The 20,573-nt window shown below is 55.0% G+C and overlaps 1 protein-coding gene across 1 annotated transcript in view; it reads left to right on the top strand.

Moving 5' to 3' along the window:
• LOC119108088 (ankyrin repeat domain-containing protein 27) overlaps positions 1-20,573 on the top strand; it is a 56,352-nt gene that overhangs the window by 33,419 nt on the left and 2,360 nt on the right. Inside the window, exon 4 of the mRNA XM_037231668.1 lies at positions 14,204-14,339. Within this exon, the coding sequence (XP_037087563.1) occupies positions 14,204-14,339 (136 nt within the window). The remainder of the gene's footprint in view (positions 1-14,203; positions 14,340-20,573) is intronic.

Raw genomic sequence — 20,573 nt, forward strand, 5'->3', positions numbered from 1 at the left:
GGATGAATTTGCTGCCAATATACCCAGTGCAACGTGACACAAAAATGCCGGAGGCTATACATCCGAAACGTGCGAACGGAACTAAGTCAAAACATTTCGACTTGGTAGAGAACAGACTACGGCACCGACAAAGCGCGGGTTATTGCGTGGGGGCGGCATACTTGATGCGCTCGTGAAAACATAAACGGACCCGACAGTTTCTGAGCATTTTACAGGATTCATGTCTGATCTCGGCAGGCTATGCACATAACGCCATGGAACGAACTGCATGGTGTGGGCGCATTTGCCGTCCAGAACCACCCATGCCGCCTAACACTGCGATCCGTCGGGACGTCAGTAATCGATCGTGAGGCGGCCACGTCGTTTTTCGAAACCGATCTCGAAAGCAATACGCTGTGGCCAAAACCGAAAAGGAAATGACAATACTTTGAACAGGCGTGAAAATGACAACAGCCCAAATCGTGATCCGCCGTAGATTTGCGAATTTTGTTGGGAAAAGCCCGGCCTGCTCGCCGGCCTGCGGCTGGCTATGACCTGTCTATAAAGTCACGTGCTTCTGCTGAAGGTCTTCCGCGCCGCAGATATCTTCCACATGCGCCTTACTGCGCGCTGAGCAGCCGGAGGTCTTAAAACACGGGACAGAAAAAAACACCGCTTACACAACAGCATGCATTCCTACCTGCACACCGATGTCCTCTGCACACCTGAACACATATGGGTTCATGTGTGCAGAACGCAATCCGATGTGAAACGGAATAGATAAACTTTTCAGTTGTCACGCGCATTGCCTGATATGTTGATACAGAGTATCACACCTTTGGAACAAATTTCGAAAACACGATCTGATGAACTGTCAAGACCTGCCAGTAACAACAGCACTTGGGAGCAAAACTGCATCACTAGCAGAATGTTACGCGCAAATATTTTTTTCTTCAAATTTAGACTACGCGGTCAAAATTTCAGACCAGTACTGGGTTTCTTCCATCGCTTAGTATTCCCGCATGTCATATCGTGCAGACGTATTTCTAAAGCATTGGATGATTCTGTTGCGTTTAAGACAGCACTTACCATTGTGAAGTTTATGACCCTTTTAGATGAGTTTTGACTTTGCACATTGATGTAGATTACGGCTAAAGACTTCAAAGATGTTGAAAATGAAGTGTTTTTTTCAAATGTCTATGGGTGTTCACATCTTCACACTAGTTGGTGCCGCGTGTACGCGCAGTTATCACGTTACTTACCCACCGGTCGGGAGGGTCGTGCCTCGCCATGGGCTGTCTTAATCAGTTGTGTTTCGGTATTGCAGACGTCCGAAAGTTTCAGTGATTAGGTGATACATGAAACTGGTGCTTTCACTGATGCACTTCCAGTGCATGCTAAAGGATTTCCCCATTTGCAGTTTCACGCCCGCTAGAGTGAGCCAAAGTGGGATAGGCCCCAGTCATGATCATTTCAACCGCAACCCCTCAGCATGCATTTCACCGCTAGCTGAACATCGTTCCCTGCTTCCCAAAGTGGTGCACCCCTCCGGGCGCGCCCAGTCTCGGAGCTCGCGCCCGTCGTCGCCGTCATTCGCCGCGTGTTGCCGGCGTCAGCCGCGGCGCGGACCGCGACACGCGTCGGCTGGGGTGCAGGACCGGCACCTGTCGGCGCATTGCGCACGGTGTCGGCGCCCCGACGACCGGCCGCACCGGTTCACCTTGGGCCGTCTGGGCCGGCGGCGGTCGGTGCGGCTGCACTCGGCTGCACAGGCCGCCTATCGATCCCTCTCGCGCTGGACCGGCGCATGTTGGCCGCCGCCGCCGCCGCCGCCGCTCTGCCCCCCGCGCGGCTCGATACGCGGCCCCTGCACGGCCGGTGGGCTGAGCGCCGGGCAGCAACCCTCGCTTCTGGTGTGTGTGGGTGTGGTGAGGGTGGTGCAGCAGCGCTGGATTTAGGTGCATTCATTCGTGCTGTTTGCTGGCGTGTTCATAAAAGCAGGCCAGAGTGAGTCTGGTTTGCAGAATTCTTCGGTCGAGACGTGCAACGTGATGAGACAAGATGTGCATCTAAGCTGCTGTGTTTGGCGGCTGTTTGGCGGGAGGGAGGGGAGATATGGGAAACGTCAAGGTCAGGTGGTCAGACTAGCAGGCGGCGGCCATAATATTCTGGCGTGGGTTATGAATAAGTCAGACAGGGGCGGATGAAGCCGGTTATCAAGATAACGCAGATATCGCGGTTTATCGGGAGACGGGTTCTGCGCTATCGTGCGTTGTTATCGATGCACCTCCACCTCCGAGATGTCATCGCGGCGGCCACGTCCGGCGTTTGAGCGGAAGTTGAAACAACGCTGGCTAAGCACGGAGCTCACAGCCTGGCGTCATGATGTCCGTGTCGGGATGTCAGGATGCCCCACGTACGTTTGCACGTATGGTGTCGTTTGGGGCGGTGAGGGGCGCGGTGTTTGGTGTGCTTCGGCCGCCTGCTTGGCCTCCAGAGAGCTACGGCAGGCGCCGCTCCGCGCCCGAGGCGATGGGTTGCATGACTGCGGCTGCCAGGCGGACATGGTGGACGCCTTCCCAGCGCGATGGGCACACGACCGGCCCGGCACAACATGCGAACAGGCGGTCCCATGCGACAGGGAGCCGCCGCGTGTCGCGTGCATTATGCAGGCACGTCGCATCTGTCAGATTGCATTGTGTAGACCCGGACACAGTTGCAGCACACCCGTGGCCGCCGAGGACTGTCTCAGAGTCCCGAAATAACCTTGCAAATGGAAAAAATACCCCCGCAAATGGAAACGATTCGTGGTTACAAACGTAAAGTTAGCCTTGAAATGTGTCGGCGCAAAATGGCCATTGCAGTCGGCGCCCCCTTTAACACCAAAAAGCCAGACTTGGACTGTCTGTGAGTAAATTGTAGCTGGATTTGTGCAATTGAGGTTCGCAGTTCTCTGAAATACGGCGCGATTAAAGATGTCCGCAACTCTAAACCACTGCATTTGTAAGGAATCTGCGGAGCTCTAACATTTTCTGTTGCATGCCTGTGTGCCACGACTCAGCTCATGTATACAACGCCTGTCATGCAATGGCTATTGGTACTGGTGAACGCCAGAGCACCACTTCAGCTAGGGATGACTATCGCTACTGGTGAACGCCAGAGCACCACTTCAGCAAGGGATGACTATCGCTACTGGTGAACGCCAGAGCACCACTTCAGCAAGGGATGACTATCGCTACTGGTGAACGCCAGAGCACCATCTCAGCAAGGGATGACTATCGCTACTGGTGAACGCCAGAGCACCACTTCAGCAAGGGATGACTATCGCTACTGGTGAACGCCAGAGCACCATCTCAGCAAGGGATGACTATCGCTACTGGTGAACGCCAGAGCACCACTTCAGCAAGGGATGACTATCGCTACTGGTACCAAGCACCTAGGGATGACTATCGCTACTGGTGAACGCCAGAGCACCACTTCAGCAAGGGATGACTATCGCTACTGGTGAACGCCAGAGCACCACTTCAGCAAGGGATGACTATCGCTACTGGTGAACGCCAGAGCACCATCTCAGCTAAAACACCGCTGTCACCATGTCACGGGCAGTGCATGGGCTGGAAAGAAGTCAGATCAGATCAGATCAGAAAGATCAGAAGCGTGAGGCTGAACTTCGTCGATAGGGGTGCCGAAAGTGTAGTATTAACGCCTCTGGGTTAACCACTGTGTCTGGTCCCGCAGGGGCACCGGTTTCGGTCGGCGTAGGGGACTAGCGCCCCCTCGGATCCCAGCTCCGGTAACGGGTGGACAGCACAAGCTGTTCATTTCAGGGCGTAGCGACCCTGCCAGCTTGTCCCGCCCGCTCCCTCCTCAGCACCCTTGTCACACCCGCTCCCTCCTCCTATTCCTGCACCCGGCCCTTCCACCACTCCTCATTCTCGTTTTGTGGGGTGTTGTACCATTACCTGCACGTGACATGTACTCAGCCTTTTCGTCACTGATGCAGGCGCGATGGCAGAACCACTGGGGCCGCCTACGCATAGGACACACTTATGTCACACTTCGGCGCCTGCTATTTGCTGGTGATAGCCCCCGATACCCTCGATGTTGTGACCTTGCTGGAACGCGAGTGCAGCTCCCCGGCTGGAATGCCTCAGATCTTACGCTACCTGACATTTTAGGTAATGACTCTCCAGCTGTCGAAAATGGAAAGATTTTTTCAGCTTCTTTATGCCGTTGCTTTTCCTGTGACGTTTTCTCCACTCCACCGTGCTGACTCACAGCCATTTAGGCTAACTGCGGTTGTGTTTCAAAAATCCATGTGAATTGCGACTTTGTCCCGTAACGCAATAGTTATGGGCGCTGTATGACCACTTGCCGTTGATGCGCCCCTAAACTCCAACTTATCGTCATTGCAACGAGAGTGCAGTTCTTCGGACACATCGTCCAGAGTCACACGCTAAGTTACTTTTTAGGGGATTGTTCACATGCTGTTGAGTTTGTTAAAGTGTTGCAGTTTCTTAGCGCTGTAGATTTCCAGTAATCTTTTCATCGTGATGCCAGGCCCCATCATCAATACTTTATAGGGTGACCTGGTTGATATCCACTTGATTTGCGGCTCTCCATAAAATGATGGTTATGGACGCTGCATGACCTACAACAGTCGATGCGCCCCAAAACCCCAAATCGTAGCTATGGGCATTGCATGATCTACAGCAGTCGATGCGCCCCAAAGCCCCAAATCGCCCTCAACCACTGCGTCTGGGAAGCCAGAGCTCCGGGGTTTAATTGCCCGTGGTGCTCGTCGTTCCCGCGGGGGTGAGAGGCCTCAGCAGCTGATAGAGCCTCAGCCTCGCCATATAGCCTCAGCAGCTGATAGCGTCATAAAGCCCCACTGATGACGACGAGCTCAGCCAATTTAAAAACACGACCCTTGGTCAAAAAAGGCCTGAAAGCTGCTCAGAGCCCTTCCGTGTGCCGCTGATTGGTTTCTGTGTTTCTGTTACCAAAGCAGTTCGCAAGGCTTTGGTCCATCATTTGTTTGGCTGGAAGTTTGTTTTGCTTCAAACCATCTGTTTGCGTCCTTTTGCTGCCGACAGATACAAAAAGCTGCCAAGTAGCAGCCGAGTGATGTGGTCCAGACTTGGCGTTTGGAAACCCGGTTTATGCCGGATGTCAGAATAAATGTTATACCCTGGACCGATTCAAAGGGTTGGAAGGAAAACCAGCATAATTTGCCGTGTGGAGAAGAGAGCAAACGTGACATGCGTACCGAACTGCTCAAATTTAATTGGGCCAGATCCGTGAGCGGCGCCGAGCGACCTGGCGGGCGTCGCGACCCGCGGTCTTTTTGTTGCGTTTTCTGGGCACGCCTTTTCCACAGAGGAGAAATGCGAACGCCGCTGGTACACTTGTACATGCTTGGTGCTGAGCCTTGAACGCACGGCATTTGTCACTCATTGTTCGACTTATGCGTTACTTTCCGGAGGGAGAAACAGGGCTGCACTAAGCTAGTGTAGGCTAATAAAACACTGGCCCTGCTGTGGATGGGTCTCATGGGAGTCTCTCTCATCTCTCTCTCTCTCTCTCTCTCTCTCTCTTCTCTGGAGAGAAAATCCTCAAAGAGAGGAAGAGAGGAAACCCTCGCTCTCTCTCTGGCAGAGAGCCTCTCTCCTCTCTCTCTTCTCGCTTTCCCCCCACTCCCCCCCCAACCTCCATCCCCTCCCCCATCCCTCCCTCCCCCCGCTCCCCCCCTCCACTCATTTCTGCCCCCCCCCCCCCTCCCTCTCTCCCTCTCTCTCCTCCCTCTCCTTTCCTTCTCGCCCCAGCTCTTCCAGTCTCTCTCACCCTCTCCCTCTCTCTCCCCCTCTCTCTCCACTTGCAGGTCCGTGCAGTTGAACATACCCTCCCGTTCCACCGTCAGCGTAGTTTACGGCATGGGAAGCGCTTGACCGTATTCGGTGTATGCGGGCCAGACATAGGCCTGGAGGCGACAGCCGTGTACGGTGTGTTCGGCCCGCGCAGACCCGGCTGGGAGGAGGCGCGTGCGTTGAACGCCAGCCCGCCGGCACGAAATGGAGGCCGCGGACCAAGGCCGGGGGGAGGGGGGGGGGGGGCACCATGGCACGCTGCATGACAGCGCCGGGGGCGGGGCGTCCGACGCCCCCCGCAACCGCCAACAGGCTAACTGAAGGGGTGGATCCATCGGTGAGCTACGTCGTTCAGCTTTAGCAATTTTTTAAGGCAATTTGTCGCCATAGGTTTATTATATGCCGTTGCCAATAGCCACGGCCGCCGTGTTAATGCAGAAGCTACGGTATGCAATACATTCCTTGAGTCTCAATTGTATAGCGCTTTTAAACACTTGTGTAGCGCATCATGGATTTATGCCGCTTCAAAACACCTATGAAGCGAGCGCTTCGTGGGTTCAGGCGGAGGGACACAAGCCACGCGGTGCGTCGTTGATCATTTGTGTGCTCTGTCAACGAGTGGGATCCTCCCGCTTTTGCTTCGTCACGGTGTTTTCACTTCCGTGTCATCCACTTTACGCGCTTCTTGCCACCCAAAGTGAGTCATCTGAACAAACATGCCACTCACAATCAGAACAACCTCGCCGAGTTGCGTGACGTCAGATGACAGCAGGAAATGAATGCGCGGTGCCGTCGGCGCCGTGCATGTCCTTGTTGTGCGGAGTCTGCGACGGCGCCCGACTTGGAGGACAGCTGCGCTCGCCTGCACTTCAGAGCAGAGTACACGGCAGCCGTCGTGCCGGGACTGTGACACCGTCGCACTGGGAGCAGGGGACTCCCCTCACAGTCAGCGTCCTCGCACACCACCACCGCCAATGTTGGCGTAAAGCGACCGATGGAGACGGCGCCTCACTCAGCCCAAATGGGACGCCACGTTCGCGCCGGTCTCAGAACACACCGATGACAGCTGAACGTCTTGGGGGTCGTTGGCTGAGGCTGTCTGTCGGGAACGGGTGGCAGGTGGCGGCGAGGCCGGCTGCCACCTGTCCCGATGAGCGCAGCCGGCCGCGCCGCGGCCGCTCGTGTGGCAGACGGAGCCCCGCCGCCGCCGCCGCCGATGATGCTCTGATCTTAAGCACGAGCTGCCGCGGGGGTCCCGCCAACCCGCGTGACGGTCGTCACGGCTGCGTCCCAGCCGGCCCGGCCGTCGGTGGCCGATGGCGGCCGCCGGCGCCGCCGTGTGGTTGCGACACGGCGGTCGCCGACCGGCCGGCTGTGACGGACCGTGACGCCCTGTCGCCGCGTGACGGCCGGCGCCTGCCCACCGGGTGACGCGCGTGGCGCTGCGCCGGAGTCGAGCTGGGCTGGCGAGCGAGGTTTGATGGCGGTACGATCTCGATTCGTGTGTTTCCATGCGCGCCTGCGTGAGGTCAATGACGTTGGCGTGACAATCGCCCGGGCTGGCGAGGTTCGCACCTTGGCATTGTTTGGCCAAAGTAGGCATTGTTTGGCCAAATTAAGCTATTCTTGTGTTTTCTTCATATCAAATGACGCGAAAACGGAACTGGACTCCAGTATCTTTTACGACATGGTGACGTCCATGGCCAGGGACGTACTTTATCAATGTGTGGAGAGGTTTGTCTGTTATGCCTTGCCTACCCATTGCTGCGCATATCCGGAAGAGAGGAGGGTATGACTATCACACTGGTTCTGATCAGCACAGACCAGGCGTTGGGCGCCGCACGATAGCGTTTGAAGTGGCAAGGGGGTCGCTAGCTCCGCTCTGATCACACAGGTGTTTGCGGAACAAATCCTACACTGCCAATGTTGGAACGCTGCCAACCATGAGCCGAGTATGTGTCATGGGAGGGGTTCCGCCGGCCTTGGCAGGTGCGCCACGAATGCTCAGAACGTGTTCGAGTTGTGCGCATCCAGCAAGTGACCCGTCAGAGGCACGATTCTTGCCGGCAGCTGGGAATGGTCGTGTGGGGGGGGGGGGGGGGGAGAAGCTCCATGGGAGAGCAGCCGGTGGTCAGAGCAACTGCCAAGGACACGGGTAGGCTGTCCGGTAAACCGCCCGCGAGGCGAGCGAGCGGCCAACTACAAGTTGGTGCAAGAGCTGTTTGGTAGAGGCTTTTCTCTACAGCGAATGACTCACATGAGGGCACATGCAACGAACGCTGTCGAGACCTAGCTGCACCGAGCGGTGAGAGGTGTTGTGAGCGGGTCCGTCGTGCAGCGGCCGCTCTGCGCTCCGGCCGGGGGGTGCCGTTCTCGGCGGCTGGCGGCGCGCCGTCGGCCCTGCGCTCCCCTGCTGACATCGCGGCACGTCCGGCCGGGCCGCGCGGCCACCCGGGCCGGCTGACCATGACCGACCTCGGCCAGACGGACTTGGCTGTGTGTTAGTCTGGGATTCTGGGATCGGTCTGGGATGATGCGGCCCCTCATGGCGACTGCAGACTGTCGCCCTGCATAAACAATCATGTACGGCGCTAGCACCGGAGTGGGAAGGCTCTAGAGCCGCTAGATAACCGCGAATTCATGCCTGTCTTCAGGGTGTGCATTTCTGCGTCATCGCTGCGACTCACTTCACAAACATGGTGTTATCTAAAACCGTCGCAGGTGGGGCGTTTGGCATTATGAACATTGTGTTTTAGAACGCGTAGATTAGCTGCAAATGATGTATCACTGGAGTTCGTGATCCTTGTAGCATGACATCAGTCCATGACTGCATTAAACATGTGACGTGCGTCGCATGTCTGAAACTGTCACGACTTGTATCTTATTTGTTTAAAGTGACCTGCTGCGCTCTTTTCACAATAAGACATTGGTACTGAAGTCTGGCATTCTTCGAGGAGGGGGAAATCTGATAAAGTGAGCTCTGAACTCTCAGTTGCCAGAGCGTTTTGCATCCGAGGCTTGAGCTTCTTCTCGCGGGCGATCAGGCATCAGCTTGCTCTGCGCTGCCGAGTCACTTCTTAAAGCACGAATACTGGGAATGACGCGTACGAAACATAAATTTCTGCTTCTACTTCTGCATATACGCTGACCTGTCTTGTGTTGGGAGGACGGCCTGACACTGATGGCTTAACCGCAGTGCATCGAAGACAAGCCATAACAGACGCTGTGGCGGTTTTTGAAAGCAAGCTGCTGTAGGACCGGACAGCACCTAACTTATCTCTCGGCCGGCTGCGATGCAATCGATTAACTTGATCCAGATACAGATCGCGTCGATGTGACGCCCCAGCACGGCTGTCGCTGGCCGGTCATGCCTGCCAGCCCTCCCGAATGACCCGACTCAAGGACGCGCCGGCCCGGCGCTGGGCGGCACTTGGACCCGACCCAGCCGCACCCCTGGGCGGATCAAGTTAGAAGGTGTCGTCACGGGCTAGTGCGGCCGCATTCACTCGCCTGGTGTGGCTTTTTTTTCTTACGGAAACCGGGACAGGCTGTCGCTAACGTGCCGAGGGCAATGCGGTCGAGCCAAAACGTCAGCGATTTTTCTCCGAACCCGACAATGCTGCGAGATTTGACGCGGACAGTACAGCGCTGTTTGTCACGCAGTGGCTGTCAGTTGGGGAGGAGTCTCCTAGCAACCCACAATTAGCCAGCACTGCAGATTCGTCCCCGCCCGGCGCCAACGGCATGCTGTGCCAGAGGGGCGTGTCGCTCCGGCCACTGAGTGCGTGGCTACAGTGCTGCCGCCGCCGCCGCCATGGGGCGGTGGCGGCGGCTCTTTGTTACCTGCGCGTGTGGGCTCTGTAGCGGGCGGGGGCCGGCGCCGCCACCCGTCGGCCCCTGCCGCCGCCAGCCGGCCTGTCGCCCCGACGGCACACAGCGGGATACACAAAATAAACATGTATTCTACCTACGATGCGATACCATACCATAAGGCGATTCACTGTGGCGCGCGGGCGACCGGTCAGCTGCCGGGCGGCCCCGTGTCCAGCTTGTCCAGCTGCTGGCTGCGCGCAAGCACCTCGGCGTAAGTTGGCGGCTCTGTGCACTTGTCGCCGCCCTCGGCACCGCGCACCACGTCCTCGTAGGCCGGTGGCCGGTCCGTCTCGGAGCCGGCCGGGCCGCGCACGCGGGCGCCGCCGCCGCCGCCCGCCTCGGCGTCGGCCGCCTCACGCTGCCGCTTCTTCATGCACAGGTAGAGGAATGTCAGAAAGTACACAATCACGATGAACACAATGACGTAGATGAAGACGTCCGAGTTGATGAGGTTTTCCTCAGGCCGTTCGCCGTCGGGCAATGGGTCGGAGCCGTTGTCGGCGGCCGAAAGCTGGTCGGCGGCCGTCAGCCGCGGCACCTGCGTTAGCCGGGGCTCAGTGGGCCCGGCGCACAGCTCTTGCTGGCCCATCATGCACATGCACTGGCTGAAGAGGTCCTGCCGGCGCTCCGGCTCGCTCAGTCGCGACAGCTGCTCACATTGGGCGCGCGCACCGTCTGCCATGGCTTCGAGGTACGCGGCGCGGCGCCGCTCCACGCCGGCTGGGTGCGGGACTCGGCGCTGGCCCGACTGCGACCCTCCCCACCGCCGTCTCTGCGCTCACTGGCGGACGGCCGCGCCGCCAGGCTTTATCGGTCGGCCGCGGCGCGTGACGTCACGGAGTCGGCGTACTCGGCGGCTGCCCTCCCCTCTCCGCGGGGCCCGCTCGTACCTCCGCATATGCGCGCGAGCGTGGCGACCGGATGGCGCGTGGCCTGTGTGAGGACTTGTGCCCCCTCCCCCCTCCCCGGCGGACGGCGCGTGTCACGCGACCCACGTGCCGCACGTGGCGCGCCCGCCGTTACCCGCTGATGAGACGATACATGGTCTGGGAGGACGATCAGCGACGCATCGTATGGTTATTGTGGAGGTCGGGGCGTCGGGGGAAGGGGGATAGAGTTATCTTACGTCCGGTGTGAGTTGGTGAGGTGCGCCCTCGTGGCTGCTGCTGACTGCGGTGACGACTGGTCAGGCTGTTTGGCATTGCTGGAGGCCCACTTTCAGGGCTGATACCCGTGCTAACTTCGTCTGCAGATGGTTTGTTTTGGAGCTGCAGGAAGAACAGCCGACTCGCGCCGCAAGACAGTCCCTTCCTGTGTAGCGTCCATGGCCTCCGTAGTTAGCGGATTCTAAAATACCGGTGGGCAACAACACCCGCGGGGTGCGCCGTGGGGCACCAAGTGTCACAGCCAACGTGAATGCCACTTCAGCTGTTCGTGACCTGCACGCTGTGTGGATCTACACAGGCTGTCGCGGGCGCGGGAATGTAAAGGTTGTGCCCCGGGGGCTGCAACCTTTACTGACTCGCTGTTGGCCGAATCTCCCATGTTGCGCTGCACGCCGCCGTCCATTAGCAGCCCCCCCCCCCCCCCCCCCGGCCAGTGACATTGTGTGTTGCTTCCGCTGTCCTCGGTTTTGTGCATCCTGGCAAATTGCATGCAAAAACAAGCATCATTTTATAAAGAATGTCCGTAAACCTCGGCCGGCAGGGTAGTTGAGTTCCCCGCACGGCTTTTCGAGCGCAAACAGAAAACGAACACTCGCAGCAGCACTAAGTTTTCAGTACGTGTTCACCTATCAATGTGCCATCTTTTGCGTAAGTTTGAAGTTTTGCTCTGCCAAGGTCAGTTACCTATGTCAAGTCAAAGAGGTTAGCTTCTAAGAAAAGCTATGACCATTCATAACTTTTTTTGTACGCCATTTGCCATTCATCAAACTTACATAGTTGTAGAACATGATAGTACCTACAGTTTGCCTATTTTTGATTTTGCGAAAGAGGTAAGGTCAGTGATCTGAGGTTAGGTCAGTTTTTGCTATTTGTGAGAAATAATGCAGTTTTTGCGTATTTTGTACAGTTTTGGTATTTGCATTCGATGAAACATGCACAACCATCATGTGACCACAGAGCACATGATACTGGCCCAGGTCATAACCTCCTATATGGGTACCTCCAGCAAATCGCTTGCTGAGCTTGAAAAAGGCTATATTGCAGGCGGTTTTGGGCGCAGGATTAGAATAATCAACTGAAAACATGTTATGATATCATTTAAGTGCATAATGAGGTTGCAAGAGGTCACGTATCACGCAAGGACATACAAGGTCATATGGGATCATGAAAGTCCCATGGCATCTGTTAGACACGGCGAGACAAGATGAACGAGTGCGACGCGGGTAATACCTTTTTATCACATTTGTGAAGCTGATGACGTATAATGTCATGTGGCAATGTGCTTGTTCTCAGTTTGTTACAAATGCACTGCCAAGCGTCGAAGGGGCTATGTATAATGTACACAAGAGCCGTGCGATCTCGAGCAACTGTTGTGTACAGTGTACAACACTGTATCTTACCACAGAGAAGCAATGCACGGGTCACTTAGACTCGGTTAGCACTAGCACATGACTGTATCTGTGGGGACGACTGTTTTCCTTTCCTGAACTCAAGTGGCCTCACGTTTGATCTAAGGTGAATAATTCGTTATGTTTTCTTGATGGCTACGAGACCTCCACAATGGTATGTTCGTTTTTCTCGTACGACGTCTGGAAGCTGAAGATCCTGGGGAAGTCAACTTTCCTCGGCTGGATGCGGTTATTGTATCCCTGAAAAGTTGTAGCAATGAGCATTTGTGATGCGTACTACTGATCGCAAACGGCGTGTTACTGCATCTTCCCGCTGAAACGCAATGACCCCGGTCGGATACAGGTGAAACCAGTCTCAAAAGCTTATACCATCTGGCCATGCGATATTGCGCGCTTTTGGTCGGCAGCGATTTCGTCATAAGAGCCCGACGATTTATTGGCAAGGAAGCGCCAAGCTCGCGACCAACGTGTTCATCAGCGTGTTCATCATCGTGTTCATGATTTTGTGGGTCATTGCCCGGACTCCATGTCCTCTACCTATTGCACGTACAGCTGTGTGACCGGTGGTGTATGTGCGAGCGTCCTGCTTTCCAAGGACACAACCGCTGGTGGTCTAGGGGCTGTATCCCTCAAAAGTTGTAGCAACGAGTATTTGTGTTCCGTACTACTGATCGTAAACAGTGCGTTTCCTCACCTTCCCCGATGATACAATGTCCCCAATCTCTGGGACCTGGCTCCACCCACCCTGCACTCCGCACGGAACGGTCGCCCTTCAAGCTACGCGGCCCGATGCTCTGGCTGAGCGGCAAATGACTTTTTTAACCGATGACATCAAATTTAGATATCGCTGGCCGTCGACCTATCTCCTGTTTTGCGTTAGGGCCTTTTGGCCCGTATCTCGCGACGTTCCCCTAACAGAAGGCGTATGAACCGGTACGGCCAGTCCATGTGACCCCGTGACGTCAGAGATCAGGGGTCGCCACAGTATTTGTGAGGGCTGATCAGGTGGTCACTGCTGCTGCGTTGTGCCAGGTCAGATCCACGACAGACAGACAGACAGACGGACAAATGGATTTGAAACAGATGGAGACGGTATTGCAGTTACTTCGCAAGTTGTAGGTTGAGAACGCCAGGGCTTGCGGGGATGCGGGCCGTAGGAATAGGTGAAGGGATGGACCCCGCCAAACAAGTATTTGTGCGGGGTTTATACAGTTGTGCAGCCACAGCGCTCTATCTCCACTTTCAGTACAGAGTTCACTGCGCTGTCGTCTCAGTTATCCTTCTTATCTCCAATATGTTTTGAGCAAGAAACCTTACCGACGGTGACAATTCTCATACACCAGACTCTTTGGTGCTCTGCGCCAAGCATGGTGAGCATATTTTAGCAGCCTTGACCATCGCAAATTTGAACAAAATCCCTGCCTGAGCAGATGATCCTTTCATGGGAAAGGATTTCAGCCGGCGCGCCATCCGGATTCGCCCAGCGGCATGTAGCTGTGTGATTGGGGCCAGTTTAATTTGAATTTCGGCTGCTTATATATGCAAGGTAGTGGTGGCGCCTTGCGGAGTCGTTCCTCGTGCATGTTTTGTCCTTGCGTCGGGATAAGAACACCGCGCTTTGCATCCTTCGATATGATCGACGGCAGCGCTCATACCCCTGCGGCCTGTACCTATTTGAGCGTCCGCCGCCTATCGCTGGAGAATGTGGCGTACGAGCTGTGACAACGACCACACCAGCTTCCATAGAAATGCCCGCAACTTCAGATGTGGCCGTTGAAGCATGCTCATCTCAATCGCTTCGTCACACCTGCTCTCGCCGGCGCTGCTGCAGCCGTACCCCTGCCCTGCGACAATGACACGGCGGGGCCGAGAACGCCGCGCTGACTGCGTCCCGTCCCTCGTGTTGCAGATCGGGGCGCGCACGTGAACGCTGTGAACGCGGAGGGCGCCACGCCGCTGCACGACGCCGTGCGCCGCGGCCAGCTGGACGTCATCGAGGAGCTGCTGCTGAGCGGCGGCAACCCGCTGGCGCGCGCCACCGAGGGGTGAGTGAGGCTGGAGTCGGGCGTCACGAGGATGACCGCGGGCGAGGCAGCAGGCGGTACATCCCCTTTCTTCCAGCGTGAGACGCTGGCGACGCCATGTAGCTTCAACAGCTGAGGGCGTCGTAAAGCCACAATGACGCGGCCGGGGCGGAAGGCTGGTGTAGATGGGACGTGATGGGCCTCTCGGAAGGTGCCACAGTCTTCGAAGTGCTGTGAGAGATTATACACCTTATCTTGTTTCGTAAATTAGATTTCTACTAAGCACCGAAGTGGCGGTAGGCAATCCCACAACAAGCTACTACGGTTTGAAATGGCTTTGGGTTTAAGCGTGTTTAACATTCTTGCAGCGATTGGGCATGTCCTGTCTTCTTTGTACAACAGACCAGGAATGACGCGGGCAATGAGGTCAGCTGTCAGATCGGCGTCGCCGTGAGCGGTGTTACGCTGCGTGCGCGTGTAAAAGGCTTCGTCTCTGGCAGCTCCGTCAAAGCTTGACAGGTTTGCAGCTGGGTCAAGTTGTGTGAGCCGCGTTTTGCAGCGAGATGATCCTGCTACATGATTGGTTGGTGTGATCTTCGCCCGGGAGATGTTGACGTCTGCTCTAAGTATTCGCGTTATCATTGGTCTTTGAACGAAGGATTTCCCGGTGACGTCAGCAGCAGCGGCCACACTGTTTTTCCCCGTGTGTATGTCGCAACAAATCCCGAACAGCGAGGCGGCACTGGGCAGCGCCATTGTCATGGGAGAGCAGCTGTCGATGTTTGAACACATCTGGCCGGCGTGCCGAACAGCCGCTGATTCGGAGGGGCGCGTCCGACTCCCCCCCCCCCCCTTCCCCGACGTCGATGGTCGGCTATACTTGGCCAGGCTGGGTCATCAGCACAGCGGGCTAGTCTGACGCCGGGTGTGGACGTGAGCTAAATCTGTGCGTACAGGACGTACAGTGGTCGTTCGCATCACCCGGTGACAGTTCTGTCGTGCCTGCTGTGGATGTGGACTGAGCTGCGGTTGGTAGGGGATTGAACTGCCCAGCCGGCGTTGCCGCGGTCCGCGCTGATGATCTGGGACTCGTAACTCAGCGATGCTGGAAACGATTCACATTATGTTCACATTGCTTAGCGCGGCAAGTCAAATGCGTCTCTGGCCAGTTCGCACCTTGCCAGAGAGAGTCGTTCTGACGTTGGTCTTGCATTGCTTGTCACGGAACATACCCTTTCCCGCAGTCCGGCGTGTCTTAAAGGTCGGAGACGAAATAATTTGTTGAAAAGAAACCTAGTACCTGACTCGTGCGTTGAGAATCCATACAAGTTTCCATGTCATCATGGAACTTCACATTCCATGCAAGTTTCCGATAACATGCATTATATGGCCAAAGCTACCCGTGCCAAATGTTCTGATACCCTGTAGGTTCGCCCGCGGGCCCCTGGCTGTCCGGTCGACGCGTCTCTCGCCACACCCTGACCTGTGGTCCGACGTGACTCTTAGATCGGAAGGTTAACTTGGAGTTGTTATGCCGAAACAACAACCCTCAGGACACGAAGAATTGCTGGTTAAAAGACGATGTCAAGCAGTAGTTGAAGCGTATCGTGAAAATGCTCAACGTGTCCAGTTTTGCTTATGGTTATGAGGCTATGGGCATGCTCTGGGTTTCTGGAGTCATAACCCTGTGGGGAGGCGGTTCCCCAGGGGTCTAAGATCGCAGTACCCTAAACACCAAAAGAACCTTTTGGCACCAAAACAAAATCCAGAGCCTCAAAAGGCCCTTCGAATATAAAAGCCGGGGACCTATAGCGACGAAGCGATGTGGCAGCCCCTTGACGAAAAGAGCCCCTATGCTCCGATTTGGCCCCCGACCGAGCGAAATCCTGGCTACGCCGTTGTCCTGCGGTATGTCAGTTCAATACACGACAGGGAGTTTGCTCGTGCTGGGCGGCTGGCGTGGTTATGGACGAGCGAGCGGACACTCTTGCGGATGAGCCTTATGGGCATGGGTAAACATTTAGGCTCAGATGACATTGACTTACATTTGTTTATGGGGGTGGTCTCGACAACAAGGTGCAAGTCGCTCGAGTCTGCTGCGTCGATCCTGAACACGCGAAGCCGTGCTGTTTTGACATCTTCGTGTCTCGTCACGGATCGTCATCTGGGCTGCTTGTGCCTATGTCGCATAGGCTCCGGGGCCATGGCACTGCTGTTACTGTCGAAAACTTTCATACAGTCATTCTCGCTTCCAAGCGCTTCAACAGTATATAGTAATTGGCTGACAATCAGATTCTGCTGCTGATCGCATGTCCCGATCGCGAACGCCAATTCACCGTAAATAACATGACTTTGGGTAAGTGTTAAATATAACTCACATGAGGCACGAGCATATCGAATAAATTAAGAAAGCGTCCTAACAAGACATGCACATGTAGGTAAGGAACGTGCCACCGTGGATAAATACACAAGAACACCACGAGAAACGGCCAAAACACACGGACATAACGCTGGTAAAAATTTGCACGCAGAAACCAACAACACCACCCTGCGGCGCGTAGAAGTGACACAAGTGAGTCACGCGGTAGCGACTCTGACGTCATGACACAGCTCAATGACGTGACCAAATGATAACGTGTTGAAGGGCATATGTACTAATTAATGAAATGTTGTTATTTAGAGCAGACTTGCAGTTAAAAGCATACCGATAGTTCCAAGTGAGCGGTTTCCACCAAACATAATGTTTGCTTCAGTATCTTCAAACGTGGAACAGCCCCTTTGACAAGTACGTCCTGTTGTGTGCAAAGTCAGTTATGTTCACCACATTGCTCAAAATCGCAAATAACAGGAGCTAAAGGTCTTTATTCATAGCATCGCCAAGTTAAACCCAAGGCACTTGCGTCGCGGGGGGTGCTGACGGGGGTGCTGCCAGATGGACTGGTGCTCGGCTGTCCTGCTGACACCGGTCTGACCCTGTGGTGCGGCCGGCTGACGGGGGTGCTGCCAGACGGGCTGGTGCTCGGCTGTCCTGCTGACACCGGTCTGACCCTGTGGTGCGGCCGGCTGACGGGGGTGCTGCCAGACGGGCTGGTGCTCGGCTGTCCTGCTGACACCGGTCTGACCCTGTGGTGCGGCCGGCTGACGGGGGTGCTGCCAGACGGGCTGGTGCTCGGCTGTCCTGCCGACATCGGTCTGCTCGCGGCTGATGGCGCTCGACACCGGGTCGCGGGCGGGGCACCTCCGCCGCCGGCAGGTGGTGTGCTCACGCTGGGTGGTGTCAGCTCACGCTGGGTGATGTCAGCTCACGCTGGGTGATGTCAGCTCACGCTGGGTGATGTCAGCTCACGCTGGGTGATGTCAGCTCACGCTGGGTGGTGTCAGCTCACGCTGGGTGGATGTCAGCTCACGCTGGGTGATGTCAGCTCACGCTGGGTGATGTCAGCTCACGCTGGGTGATGTCAGCTCACGGTGTGGTGTTCAGAGGGAAGCGCAATCGTTCAATTTGTGTCTGAATAATGCTTTATGTGAATTGCGTGCTCGGGGCAATATGACTGATGCGTGCGACTTTTCGCCAGCTGTGGTTGCAAGCTTCTCTCCGCTGTTCTTGGGTAACTTTTGATAGTTTCCAGCAGACTGACCAAGTTTTCGGTTTCCGTCAATTGAATAATGTGACACGTTCTGGCGAACGTTATCTAGGTACAAAGTCAGGTCAAGGATTCATGTCAGCATTGAAGGGATATGAGCAAGGATATCTGTTTGTAAAATCGGTCGTTGGTGACTGCGGGACTAAGTCAAAAAGATTGATGTGACCTACCCCAGACCCTGATTTTTTCCCGCATTTCCGTGCTGACTGAAATTTGCGTCCGCGATGTTGAAATTGGAAGAAGCTTTTTCAATATTTCGTCGAAAAAAATTGGTTTCCTGCAGGGCAATGACTTTCTATTTCAAATTAATGAAAGCCGTGTTTGGTAAAAGCTTTGAATGGGGTGTGATGCGCATAAAAGAGCATCTTTATTTATCTCAGTAAGGAGTCGCTCATGACTACTGCTGCTGCTGATCGTGTTGTACAGTCGCGACAGCCGCGGTTATGGAAAAAGACACTTGCCACTGTTATCAATTAATACATACTGCAGTGAATTGTTCTTTTTCTCAATCCAGTCGTTATCTTCTGAAAACAAACATTTCGAACATTTCCACACTGGCCTAGCATATGAAGGAGTTGGCCCGACAAAAACATCAGGTACCTTCAGGATACCACTTGCAACAAGATTAGCGTGGTACTAATAGTGATGTGTTTGGGTGCCTGCCGTAAAGTATTCCAGTAGTTCAGATAATTGTTCTGCATTTGATTCAGCATTTCATCTTTTCTCATATGCATTGAGAAGGCTTAGAGAAGCATGGAAGGGGTGGGGGGTCGGGGTGGGGCTCAAGTCGGCGCTGGAGGGGGCGCTCAGCCCCCGGAAAACATAAAAAATGACGCCCCTAGATGCACCTCAGCCTGCGCTTTTAAAGACAGCAATTTTGAGTTTGAATCATTGGCCATTTGGTTTGTGCATTTTGTTTTATCCATGTCAATGAGTTCAATGAGTGTGCGTTATTTATCACAATGTTATTGTTTTCATCCTACAATGATATTATTTTAATGTAATTTTCCGCTGCTCTGATATGCAGATCAGGCAAAGTGATGAGGTATGACACCATATCTGTTCACAATGAAAGGTCATGGCCGGTCAGTCTATGCATGCCGGACTCGTGATTTGTGTTGCTCATTTGTGATAACTCGACCAGAAAACCCAGCGCGTTGTTTCGAACTAGTGAGCACCGACCAGATGTGAGTCGCACTAAGTAAAAAAAATTGATCCCGGCAGTCGCTCGGCGGGATCGCCGCGGCGGCCCAAGCGCGCGCCGGATACTCGGGCGTGATCGGCGACGCCGCCGGCAAACACGCCAGCCACATGTGTGACCGCGACAGCCGGCTGCGGCACACAGCGGTACAGCGGTACAACGGCGCAGCCGGAACAGGTGGCCCGCCGGGCTCATCGCAGCCGCAAGTGTAATGCAAAATTAGCATGAAATTGCTTTGCCTGACCTTGACTAAGCACATTCGTCTGCTCCTGACCAGCCGACCTTGATATGGGCTGGCCGGGATCGCTTACCTTTTGAACTCAATGATGAATAACATGTGCCCAACGCATCATAACATAACTTGTTCGTTTTAACAACCTGCGATGCTTTGCGACCAATGTAACTGGCCCGGCATATCCATCACTCTGTTGAAGTATTTTTATGTTTTACCAAGGATTTCACGTGAGCTGTGGCGTTATCAGTTACGTGGTATATGTCCACGTCCTGTTCTCAAGGATAATCAGTGCCATCAATTGCCGCTTCAGTTTTCCCGTGCCAGCGATGAGATCCTGAAGCAGCGGGGAGACGGTAGGTGTTCCCCAAGGCGGTTGTGGTTGGCAAAATACCCCGAGACATGCCGGGCTGTTGTGTTATCTGCCCTCCTCATCCTTGCCCTCGTCCGAGTTATTGCGATGAAGTGACTTGACCACGTTTTTTGTGGATTCTCTCGCGTTCTGGAATCATATGCTGTGATCTCAAACGATTGGCGTCGCTGGGACAGCGCCGCGAATCGAAGAAGGCCAGGAGGCAGCGCCCTGACCTCCGTTCCCAGGTCCGACTAGCATCGGACGCTGGGTAGATGAGCGGTGGGTTTTACCACCGCGGCCGTGCGCTCTGTGTTGATAAGCCGTCTGTGGCTCTGAGTCGGGTCAAAGCCGTGCCGTCCAACCCGTTTTCGTCCACGATGTGAAGCGCTAGGGGCCGTGCCATTTTGGGGTTCACCGAACTCGTTCTGGTCATGAGCGACGCAAACAAACCAATTTTGCGCAACGGAAATGGATGAATAAATCAAAAGTAAGCATATCTTAATCAATAACCAACCGATAAGCAATCCGTGGTTGATAATATGTTTCCAAGAGGTCAATATATAAAAATATCAGTAAACAAAATCTGAAAAACAAGCCCACCGCATCGGACGCCTGCGCTCACTCGACGCGATGTAAGATACCCGGTTTAGTTTTGCTTTATAGAACGGGCTACGGGAGAAGGAATCGCAGCAACGGCAGAAGGCCGCGGCGTTGTGCGGAGCTGAAGACATCACCTGTCATAAGGAGTACGGTAGCCCCGAGGCGTTTGGCTCGCGTCACAGCCCGTGGGGGGGTCTGCTGGTGGGGTGGTATATTATGACAC

The sequence above is a fragment of the Pollicipes pollicipes genome, unplaced genomic scaffold (assembly GCF_011947565.3).
Source record: "Pollicipes pollicipes isolate AB1234 unplaced genomic scaffold, Ppol_2.1 Scaffold_2555;HRSCAF=2994_pilon_pilon_pilon, whole genome shotgun sequence".
NCBI classification, from domain to species: domain Eukaryota; kingdom Metazoa; phylum Arthropoda; class Thecostraca; order Pollicipedomorpha; family Pollicipedidae; genus Pollicipes; species Pollicipes pollicipes.